The sequence below is a fragment of the Sprattus sprattus genome (assembly GCF_963457725.1).
Source record: "Sprattus sprattus genome assembly, chromosome: 5".
NCBI classification, from domain to species: Eukaryota; Metazoa; Chordata; class Actinopteri; order Clupeiformes; family Clupeidae; genus Sprattus; species Sprattus sprattus.
The window spans coordinates 838,663-851,162 of record NC_137924.1 but is presented as its reverse complement, the minus strand read 5'-3'; the positions used below and the strand labels follow the sequence as shown (position 1 = coordinate 851,162).

Below are 12,500 nucleotides of genomic sequence, written 5' to 3'. Positions count from 1 at the left end.
TGGCTTCTGCGTTGACTGGCCAACTGGTTGAATGGCTAACTGGCTAACTTACATTTATGTTGAACACTAGATAGATAGATAGACAGATAGATACAAACTGTTTCAATCTCGTGGGGACATTCTGAAAAACAACTTTAAGTGCCTATTGTTGCACCTTTCACTTTTCTTCTAATTGTTTTGTTTTTGCCCTTTTGCCTTTTTCCGGTTGCTGGTTATAGCATTCTAACTCAGTACTGGACCATATTTTTTTTTTTTCGTCCCCAAAAATGTGACCCCAAAAGATGGGGAAACAGAGCCCAGGTTAAATATACCAGAGTTTTCCCTTTAAGTTGTGCACAATTGGGTCGACCAACCACATGAGATGTGATGTTGATGAGGACCTGTGTGAAGTTGGCTCCCCGTCTCATTCAAAATATTAAAATAACACTGCTGTTCGTTTGTGCTGGTTTGTGCCGTAAAAATTATCGTTTGTGCTGGAAAGGATTTTGAGTAATTCAAAATTGCATTTTCTGGCATGTGACGTCACCCAGCCCCCTGTTCACGCCCAAATCTCATCAAAATAGTCCCAATCGTTAGTGCTACGTTAGTGCTGGTTTGTGCCGTCAAAAGAAATATTTGTGCAACTATAGTTTAAAAGGTATTCCAGTTTGATTTTTCTCACGTGACGTCACTCAGCCCCCCGTCCATCTTCAAATCGCGTCAAAATGGTCTCTATGTTTAGTGCTACGTTAGTGCTGGTTTGTGCTGTTAAAAGAAATGTTTTTGATACTTTACTTTTTAAGTAATTAATACAACTTTATGTTCCCTTCTTGTTATGTAAACAGACCACTTGTTATGCAACCAGCACCCCTAGAACGTTCAAATCGTGTCAAAATGGTCTCTATCGTTAGTGCTACGTTTGTGCTGGTTTGTGCAGTCAAAAGAAATGTTTGTGCCACTACAGTTTAAAATATATTCCCGTTTGAATTCTCTCATGTGACTTCACTCAACCCCTCAACCACCTTCAAATCGCGTCAATATGGTCTCTATCGTTAGTGCTTCGTTAGTGCTCTTTTGTGCTGTTAAAAGAAATGTTTTTGATACTATACTTTTTAAGTCATTATTAAAACTAGATTTTGCCCTCTTGTTATGCACACAGCCCACTGTCAACCTTCAAATCACGGCAAAATGGTCTCTATCGTTTGTGCCAGGTTTGTGCTGTTAAAATAAATGTTTGTGATACTATTGTCAGGTCTGTGCTCTGCCCTTTTTCTGTTTTATAACTTTGTCTCCCTTGTGTTGTCACGTGTTCTTTCTTCCTGTGTTTGTTTACCTTTGTCTCCTCGTGTCTTTCCCTTTCCCCTGTGATGAGGTACAATGTGCCCTTGTAGGCTACTCCTAGCGCAAAACGTTCAAGCAGCACTAAGGAGTTTTTGGCTCCCCTAGTAATTTCCTTACCGACACCCATGGCAAGGCCGGAGATGCCATTCTCCGTATTAAAAGTAATTGTACTTTTGTAACACAATTGTAATGTTGGGTGCTATATCTTACCTTTTATTGTGGTGTTCAGTAATCCTGTCGCTCATTACTCCTCTTCAAAAACCTGCTCTCTACCAGCGGCTTCCAGCTGTACACCCCGTTGTGCAGGTCAAAAGGGATTGGGGAATGATAGAGAGGTCACCCAATCACTTGATCCCAGAGTTCCATAGAGACCCTGACCTTCACTGGCTATCCCAAGTCCAGTTTCATGGTCCCCCGCACCCCCCCCTGACCCACCTGTCCAGTTGTTGTCAATACAGAAGCTGGAGGAGAGCGTCATCATTAGCGTGTTCATCAGTCAAATCACGTTCATCCTGCCATCCATATTTTGAGAGTGTGCGTGTGGAAATACATACCGTTCTTATTTTGTTATTAGGACTTTGACATCATCTGTTCTTACCGGAAAATCGGTGGCCTTCATACAAATCCTTTTGGGATTCATTCATTCACATATCCCCCTTATTTTATCACTTCACAATAGTTTATAAACATTTACTAATTGGTACAAATATAGCAGAAAAAAAATCACAAACTCAGGACAAAAAATTTAGACTATTTGTATGACATTTTGACGTTGACAGTGGGCTGTTACATAACAAAACAACATAGCAAAATCAAGTTTTAATAATGACTTAAAAAGTATAGTATCAAAAACATTTCTTTTAACAGCACAAAAGAGCACTAACGAAGCACTAACGATAGAGACCATATTGACGCGATTTGAAGGTGGTTGAGGGGTTGAGTGAAGTCACATGAGAGAATTCAAACGGGAATATATTTTAAACTATAGTGGCACAAACATTTCTTTTGACTGCACAAACCAGCACAAACGTAGCACTAACGATAGAGACCATTTTGACATGATTTGAACGTTCTAGGGGTGCTGGTTGCATGACAAGTGGTCTGTTTAAACATAACAAGAAGGGAAAATAAAGTTGTATTAATTACTTAAAAAGTAAAGTATCAAAAGCATTTCTTTTAACAGCACAAACCAGCACTAACGTAGCACTCAACATAGAGACAATTTTGACGCGATTTGAAGATGGACGGGGGGCTGAGTGACGTCACGTGGGAAAAATCAAACTGGAATATGCCTACCTTTTAAACTATAGTTGCACAAATATTTCTTTTGACTGCACAAACCAGCACAAACGAAGCACTAACGATAGAGACCATTTTGACGCGATTTGAAGTTGGGGGGGGGGGGGCTGAGTGACGTCATGTGTGAAAAATCAAACGGGAATATCTATGAAACCATAATAGTGTGGTAGGGTGTTCCCCGCTAATTAGTAGCTCCACCCATACCATTCCCGTTTCTCAACTAGCCTGGGCCTATTTAAACACGCAGGTGTTTGCAGTTACATCGTCTGCAGCCCAGAGTAGTGTTGAAACGTGGTCTGCTGTTTGAGCTCGTGGGAAAAGCTTGCTGGTGTGGCGTGCTTTTAGCTTGTGGTTCTTGGAACTCGTTAAGAGACGTGGAGTTGGATTTTGGATTCATCTCGTTCCATAACCAGCTCTTACTTGGGACCGTGTAGGTGAAGGTGTATGGACTGCTACGGTCTCCTGGCAATCTAAACTAAAATACAGCGTTACAGAGGCTTGTTGGCTGCTGCTTTGCTGCGTTTGACTGCTTTCCTGTGCTGTGTTCTCACTTCGCGACGCTGCTTCATTGTGGGCTACTTTTGCTTACACCGCTTGGCTTCACTGCTTGGTGTTCACTGCTTGGCTGCCACTGTCTGTTAAACTAAACGGAGCTACCATCCTAACTAAACGTGTGACGTGCTCCAGGCAGGCTGTATGGTGTAGTTGTTGCGCGTCTGGTGTGTATTGTATGCTTGCGGTGTGAAGTGCGTGTGCTATTTCGACCGATATTTCTTGTTATAAGTATATGATTCACTGTACTGGTTTATTTCCCACACTGTCGGAGTAATTTTAGTGTATTTATTGCTGTTGTGTTATCCCAGAGTGCTAAGTGTACTAGGGCCTTGCTGAGTTTTTCTGCCATTAGTATTATAATTTTGATGTTTGGTTTTACACCCACGGATTGTGTTTGGTGATTTTGATTTTGCAGCACTGATATATTTCTATATTTCTTTATTTCTTTATTTCTTTATCATTTGAATTTGGGGTGAATCATATCATTTGCTGTGCTTGCGTGTTTTTGTTTGTTCTTTTGTTAGGTAAAGCTCAGTAGGCCATGAATGCTTAACTCCGGGACGGTCTGCACATCAAAGCCCTCTTATCCGTATCAGTACATGTGTATCTGTTGTCCCTTTGTCTTTTTAACCTGTGCTCAAATAAAACTGTGCTTTTGTGGAATCACATCTCTGTCTGTCATTTGGTTGACTGGCCTGTTTATATCTGACTAGTTAAGCCATAGTTGGCTATAGGTGGGGCTGCACCAGTGTGTAGAGCAGGCTGGTGAGAGCGGCCTCAGCACCGTGCAGTCGGCCCACCACATTTGGCGCTGCGAGCAGGGACAATACAGAGATGTGTTTTTCCTCCACTGCATAGTATAGTAGGGGGTTTGGGCTCCGTTGTATACCATCTCCTTGGTATTTTCTTTTGTGTTGCACTTTGTCCTGAGTGATTCTGTTCTTTTGTGTAGTGGTTGTGTGAGTGAGTGGGTGTTCTGTTCCTAGCAGCAAAGCAGCAGCTGACAAGGACCGAGGGAGACCACAGCCGTAAGACCGGTTCTCCTGAGGTTGAGCGAGGGAGACGTGACCTGATTTGTAAGTGACCACATTCCCTTTTCTCTATTTAGTATGGAAGAGGAAATAGCGGAGCTGCGTAGGCAGGTTCAGACGTTGAACACCCAGAATGATCAATTACAACAACGGGTTAACACCGCTGTGGACTCCCAGGCCACCGGCAGCACAAATGTCCATACTCCTGCCAACCCAGGGGCTACTCCTAGGGTAGCTACAGAGCGTGTAGTTTTCCTTCCGAGAGAAAGGCGCTGTGCTATTTTCAGTGGGGAGGGAGATGAAGATTTCTTTGAATGGATGGAGGATGTTCAGGCCAGTCTGAGGGTCCGTCACCTATCACCTGTAGAGAAGGCTCTGTTTATCCTTGACCACCTAGGTGGTTCTGCAAAGAGGGAACTTCGGTTTAGACCCGAGGAAGAGCGAGAAGACCCGACTAGGGTTTTTGCCATTTTGAAGGAATTGTATGGGGGTTCTCAATCCTATATTTCTCTTCAGGAGATATTTTTCTCCCGTAAACAAGGAGAAGTAGAGTCCTTACAAGACTTTTCACATGCACTCCTGGCACTGATGGAGCAAATAACACAACATGCCCCAGGTGAGATGCCAAACTCTACTGCCCTACTGCGAGACCAGTTTATAGAACAGGTGTATGACCATGGCCTACGGCGGGAACTCAAGCGTTTTGTCCGACTCAGTCCTAGTTCCACTTTCTTAGAAGTTCGGAAAGAGGCTATCCGGTGGGTGGACGAGGGGATGTGCTCAGTTGACCAGAGAGAAAGGAGCAATTCTGTTCCAGCATCTTTTGCCCGTCAATATCAGGTACATGGGCGTAGTGCATTATCCCCCACACCGATAGCTAAAAACTCAGAACTGGCTGAATTAAAAGAAATGCTTAAGGCCCAACAGGCACAGCTTAATCAACTCACCCAGGGTTTACAGCATGTGCAGTCCCACCCGGCACTTGGCCGCCCCTGGCCTAACAACCCAATTATCTGTAGGCGTTGCCACCAACCAGGCCATATGGCCCGGGATTGTACAAGACCTTACAACCGGTCCGTGGAACAAGTAACCACATTACCTGGACAGTCACAGGATCAGCGTAGGCAGGCGGAAAACTTCTCCCCCCTGAGGTGAGGAGCTACACTTCAGGAGGGGTAGTGCTTGGCTCACAGGCCTCAGAAAATAGTGGTGACCAGGCCATTTCCAACTTATTAGGAAATTGCCCTTCTGTCTCTGTCACTATGGGTGGGGTGGAGATTCCATGTTTGTTAGACACTGGGTCTATGGTCACTAAGCTTTCTGAGAGTTTCTTTAGACAGCGCTTTGAGCCATGGGGCAAGGAGAAGTTGCATAGTTGTGGGTGGTTACAACTCCGTGCTGCCAATGGACTAGAAATTCCATACGTGGGATACCTAGAGTTAGATTTTGTCGTACTAGGGAAACCAATTTTTAACAAAGGGGTTTTGATCGTAAAAGACCTGCCTAGTACATCATCTGACGGTAGACTACCTGGCTTGTTGGGGATGAATGTCATCCAGGAATGTTATCAGGAACTTTTTAACCAGCATGGCACTCAATTATTTGATCTGCAAAGTGTGCGGGCAACCCCAGCATGGCAGTGTGCTCTACAATATTGCCAACAGGTACGGAGTGAGGCCCCAGGGGCTGGGGAAAGACAGGCAAAGGTTGCAGGTAGGACAGCGGTGCGGGTACCCGCTGATTCCTTGCGGTTTGTAGCCGTAACCTGTTCTTTATCAGTTAGGGCAAACTCAATGATGTTGTTCGAGCCTTTAAGGAAACAGAATTTATTGCCAGCAGGCCTACTGCCCTCAGTGTCACTAGTCCCAGTTACCAGGGGTGTTGCCTATGTACCCATAGTCAATGTGGGGGAGCAAGATGCTCTAATACAACCCCATGTTGCAGTTGGGACGTTATGCCCAGTTCAGGCAGTGGAAATGCCGGATGGGGTTGTTACGGTGTCTGCTGTAGAACAGGTCGTAGCTCAAGCAATAAATCCCTCCCAGGGTGTGGGAATTGACCGAGTAGGGGAGATGATTGATGACACAGACTTGTCCAGGCTTTCACACACTGAGCAGGCCCAGGTGAGGGAGCTGTTATATAAGCATAAGTCTGTGTTTGCAGCTGAAGAGGGTGATTTGGGCTGTACAGGGCTCATCACTCATGAGATCCCCGTATTGGACAGTGTACCCATTCGCCAGCGTTATCGCCGCATACCTCCGGCAGATTACGAGGCTGTCAAACAACATATCCACCAGCTGATGCAAAGTCAGGTAATACGAGAGAGCAGTAGCCCTTATGCCTCTCCTATAGTGATCGTTAGGAAGAAGGATGGCCAGATCCGTTTGTGCGTTGATTACCGCCAACTAAATAGTAAGACCAGGAAGGACGCTTTTCCTCTGCCCCGCATTGAGGAAACACTGGATGCTCTGTGTGGGGCTAAGTGGTTCTCCACACTGGACCTAGCAAGTGGGTACAACCAGGTTCCAGTAGCAGAGGGGGATAAGAGCAAGACTGCCTTTTGCACGCCTTTTGGGTTGTTTGAATTCAACCGCATGCCCTTTGGTTTATGCAATGCCCCAAGCACATTTCAACGTCTCATGGAGCGTATGTTTGGTGACCAGCGGTTTCAAACATTGCTGCTCTATCTGGACGATATAATTATCTTTTCGTCCACTGTTGAGCAACAGTTAGAGAGGCTAGAAATGGTGCTCACCCGACTAAAACAAGAAGGCCTTAAGGCTAGATTGGAAAAATGTTGTTTTTTTCAACAGCAGGTGACCTACTTGGGGCATGTTGTCTCTAAAGATGGTGTGTCTACCGACCCAGCCAAGATCAGTGCAGTATCTGAGTGGAGGCGTCCTACTAATGTCACCGAGCTGCGGTCCTTTTTAGGATTTACAAGTTATTATAGGCGATTTGTGGAAGGCTTTGCTAAGCTTGCTGCCCCATTACATCGCCTTGTTGCTGAGGTGTCTGGGACCAGGAAAAAGAGGGGTTCTAGGGAGCCACTCAAACGTAGTTGGGGTGAGGAATGTGAGCAGAATTTTCACCTTTTGAAAGAAAAGCTGGTGACTGCACCCGTGTTAGCTTATGCTGATTTTTCCAGGCCCTTTGTGCTCGAAATCGATGCGAGCCACTTGGGGTTGGGGGCAGTACTCAGCCAGGAAGATGATGGGAAACGTAGGCCAGTGGCATACGCTAGTCGAGGCCTTAGGCCCACAGAGAAAAACATGGAGAACTACAGCTCCATGAAACTAGAGCCGTTGGGGCTAAAATGGGCACTAACCGACAAATTTCGAGATTACCTGTTGGGGCAAAAGTGCATCGTATACACTGATAACAACCCACTGAGCTATCTCAACTCTGCCAAACTTGGTGCTTTGGAGCAACGTTGGGCTTCACAATTAGCAGCATTTAATTTAGAGATCCGCTACCGTCCAGGCCGCGTTAATGGCAATGCTGATTCGCTCTCAAGGCAATACACCATAGTCCCTGGCTTAGAGCGAGATGATGGGATGGCTTTGCCAGCTGCACTTGTGGAGCAATTAGAAGGCTTAAGACCATTTGAGGCCACACAGCACACAGTCGCAGTGTTCCCGTCCACCACCAAGGTAGACCTCTGGCAGCTGCAGGGACAAGACCCAGTTATTGGTAAAGTTTTCCAGTTCTTTTCACAACAGCGTTACCCTACCAAAATGGAACGCCAGGCAATGCCTAAAGCATGCTTGGAATTACTCCGTCAGTGGGGTAGACTGTCCCTGGAAGATGGTGTGCTTTATCGACACATTAAGTTGCCAGGGGGTGGGGAGGAAGTAGATCAGCTGGTACTACCAGAGGCCTTGCAAGGGGTGGTTTTTCAGCAGTTGCACAATGAACATGGTCATCCAGGCAGAGATCGTACCTACGAACTTATTCGTAGGAGATGCTTTTGGCCAGGCATGAGCATTGACATTGAGCGACGCTGCCAAAATTGTACCCAGTGTGCAGCTGCGAAGTCCTCTCGGCCTTCTGCTCGTGCCCCTATGGCACATCTACTGGCTTCAAGCCCAAACCAAATCCTAGCCATTGATTTCACCATTCTAGAGCAGTCTAGCGATGGTCGGGAGAATATTCTGGTAATGACTGACGTTTTCTCAAAATATACCCAGGCTGTGCCCACTCGTGATCAAAAGGCTATCACTGTTGCCAACATCTTGGTTCACGAGTGGTTTTATAGGTTTGGGGTACCAGCCCGTATTCATTCCGATCAGGGAAGGAATTTTGAGAGTGCACTAATATCTCAGCTTTGCCAGATCTATGGGGTGCAGAAGACTCGCACAACCCCGTACCACCCACAGGGGAATGGGCAGTGTGAACGGTTTAACCGGACACTTCATGACCTCCTCCGGACGTTGCCCTCCGAACAAAAGAGATCCTGGACGCGGCACCTTGCGCAGGTAGTCTTTGCATATAACACCACTTGTCACACTGTTACCGGGGAATCCCCCCATTTTTTTATGTTTGGGCAGACTCCAAGGCTCCCAGTTGACTTCCTGTTGTCACGGGTGGATGAGCCCATTGGGGGTCAGGTGGTGGATTGGGTTGCAGGACACCAACAGGTTTTGCGGGATACATACACCAGGGTGAGAGCTAGGCTGGCCAGGGCTGCTGAACTTCGTAAGGCAAAACATGATCAGTCTGTTAGGGACGAAGGGCTGAAGGAGGGCAGCATGGTATACTTGCGTGACAACACAGTTCGTGGTCGCCATAAAATTCAAAATCATTGGCTACCCACTGTGTACCAGGTTGTCAAGACGCCTAGAGGTGATGGTGGGGTATACACCATAACTAACCCACTAACACCCACCTTGGTGAAGCATGTACACCGGTCACAGTTGAAACTGGCCCCAAACCCAATTTCACAACAAGCTATGCCAGACCAAGGACTGGGTGAGCTGGGTCTCGAAAGGGAGTCTGAGGATATCTCGGTGCTCATTATAACGGACCCAGGATTAGCCCCTGCCAGTGCAGAACATTTTACTGAAATGGACTCGCATCCTGACTCATCTCAACCGTCTGCACACCCTATAGGTATGTTTGACAATAGCCCTCCTGAGGGAGAATCTTCCTCTGCCATGGGGTCTGGTAGTCCCATAGTCACCTCCAGAGGAACTACAGAAAGACCTATTAACACGGGCATAGTGGGCGCGGTACCTATCGCAGGTCCGTTGCTCAATCAGGCTGTAGTTTCTAGACGGACCACCAGAGCTAGTGCAGGACAGCATTCCAATCCACATCATCTGCCAAGAACTATACCTATTCGTACTATTAGTTCGTCCCCCGGATCGGAGGCTTTGCGACCCTCCTGTCCTGGCCCGACCATCGATGGCCAGTTTAGACCATGGCTTTAGGGCAAATCATCGGGACGATGATTGAAAACCTGGGGGTAGATTGTGGTAGGGTGTTCCCCGCTAATTAGTAGCTCCACCCATACCATTCCCGTTTCTCAACTAGCCTGGGCCTATTTAAACACGCAGGTGTTTGCAGTTACATCGTCTGCAGCCCAGAGTAGTGTTGAAACGTGGTCTGCTGTTTGAGCTCGTGGGAAAAGCTTGCTGGTGTGGCGTGCTTCTAGCTTGTGGTTCTTGGAACTCGTTAAGAGACGTGGAGTTGGATTTTGGATTCATCTCGTTCCATAACCAGCTCTTACTTGGGACCGTGTAGGTGGAGGTGTATGGACTGCTACGGTCTCCTGGCAATCTAAACTAAAATACAGCGTTACAGAGGCTTGTTGGCTGCTGCTTTGCTGCGTTTGACTGCTTTCCTGTGCTGTGTTCTCACTTCGCGACGCTGCTTCATTGTGGGCTACTTTTGCTTACACCGCTTGGCTTCACTGCTTGGTGTTCACTGCTTGGCTGCCACTGTCTGTTAAACTAAACGGAGCTACCATCCTAACTAAACGTGTGACGTGCTCCAGGCAGGCTGTATGGTGTAGTCGTTGCGCGTCTGGTGTGTATTGTATGCTTGCAGTGTGAAGTGCGTGTGCTATTTCGACCGATATTTCTTGTTATAAGTATATGATTCATTGTACTGGTTTATTTCCCACACTGTCGGAGTAATTTTAGTGTATTTATTGCTGTCGTGTTATCCCAGAGTGCTAAGTGTACTAGGGCCTTGCTGAGTTTTTCTGCCATTAGTATTATAATTTTGATGTTTGGTTTTACACCCACGGATTGTGTTTGGTGATTTTGATTTTGCAGCACTGATATATTTCTATATTTCTTTATTTCTTTATTTCTTTATCATTTGAATTTGGGGTGAATCATATCATTTGCTGTGCTTGCGTGTTTTTGTTTGTTCTTTTGTTAGGTAAAGCTCAGTAGGCCATGAATGCTTAACTCCGGGACGGTCTGCACATCAAAGCCCTCTTATCCGTATCAGTACATGTGTATCTGTTGTCCCTTTGTCTTTTTAACCTGTGCTCAAATAAAACTGTGCTTTTGTGGAATCACATCTCTGTCTGTCATTTGGTTGACTGGCCTGTTTATATCTGACTAGTTAAGCCATAGTTGGCTATAGGTGGGGCTGCACCAGTGTGTAGAGCAGGCTGGTGAGAGCGGCCTCAGCACCGTGCAGTCGGCCCACCACAATAGTAAAACAATTTATTTTGACGGCACAAACCAGCACAAACGTAGCACTAACGATTGGGACTATTTAAATGAGATTTGGGCGTGAACGGGGGGCTGGGAGACGTCACATGCCAGAAAATGCAATTTTGAATTGCTCAAAATCCTTACCAGCACAAACGATATTTTTTACGGCACAAACCAGCACAAACAAACAGCAGTGCTATTTTAATATTTTGAATGTGACGGGGGGCAACTTCACACAGGTTTGATGAAGACATGGGCAAACGCTTTTTTACTGCAGCTGTGTATTTGGAACCAAAAGTCATGTATGTTGGCTATTCTGTTAATCAATGGCAGCAATTTCATGTTATTAATAAAGCTTCGACTGCAACAACTCTCTCATGTAGTATTTTTATCTACTGTGCAGTCTATAAATTAAAGACGACGCATTCACTTTAAGAAAGGGCCTCCGAAATATATAGAATGGTTTACAGAAAAAGGAAACTGAATAATAAAAAGCAATTGATACCATGGAAACAATGGTTACCATGGAGCAATGGGGTATTAGTGATGGGGCATTAACACTAGGGCAGTAGTGATGGGGTATTAACATTAGGGCAGTAGTAATGGGGTATTAGTGATGGGGTATTAACATTAGGGCAGTAGTGATGGGGCATTAACACTAGGGCAGTAGTGATGGGGCATTAACACTAGGGCATTAACACTAGGGCAGTAGTGATGGGGCATTAACATTAGAGCATTAACACTAGGGCATTAACACTAGGGCAGTAGTGATGGGGCATTAACACTAGGGCAGTAGTGATGGGGCATTAACACTAGGGCAGTAGTGATGGGGCATTAACACTAGGGCAGTAGTGATGGGGTATTAGTGATGGGGTATTAACACTAGGGCAGTAGTGATGGGGTATTAACACTAGGGCAGTAGTGATGGGGTATTAACACTAGGGCAGTAGTGATGGGGCATTAACACTAGGGCAGTAGTGATGGGGCATTAACACTAAGGCAGTAGTGATGGTGTATTAGTGATGGGGTATTAACACTAGGGCAGTAGTGATGGGGTAGTAGTGATGGGGCATTAACACTAGGGCAGTAGTGATGGTGTATTAGTGATGGGGTATTAACATAAGGGCAGTAGTGATGGTGTATTAGTGATGGGGTATTAACACTAGGGCAGTAGTGATGGGGCATTAACACTAGGGCAGTAGTGATGGGGCATTAACACTAGGGCAGTAGTGATGGACATTAGCATTAACACTAGGGCATTAACACTAGGGTATTAACACTAGGGCAGTAGTGATGGGGCATTAACACTAGGGCATTAACACTAGGGCAGTAGTGATGGGGGATTAGTGATGGCAATACCCACTCCTGCCAGTGACTCCCAGGCCGCCACTCATGGCTTTGGGCTTGGAGTTGTTGAAGATGTAGCTGCAGAACTTCTGGGCCTCCTCCACAAAAGACTCGTCCAGGTCGTCATCCGTGAGTTCCTCCATGCGCCTCATGTTCTTGGCGTTGGCCGGGCGGTCGAATGTGAAGCAGCGCCTCGGAGCGAAGAAGTCCCTCAGGCCCTGGCGCAGCTGATTCTGTCTAGTGACCTCAGCGGAGTGGCCTATTCAAAACAAAC

The 12,500-nt window shown here is 46.2% G+C and overlaps 1 protein-coding gene across 1 annotated transcript in view; it reads right to left on the bottom strand.

Annotated features, from left to right (window-relative positions):
* Nucleotides 1-12,500, bottom strand: part of LOC308365546 (guanylate-binding protein 1-like) — a gene marked incomplete at its 3' end in the record, with an annotated part of 29,964 nt that overhangs the window by 1,718 nt on the left and 15,746 nt on the right. Inside the window, exon 7 of the mRNA XM_080839015.1 lies at nt 12,243-12,485. Coding sequence (XP_080695141.1) covers nt 12,243-12,485 — 243 coding nt within the window. The remainder of the gene's footprint in view (nt 1-12,242; nt 12,486-12,500) is intronic.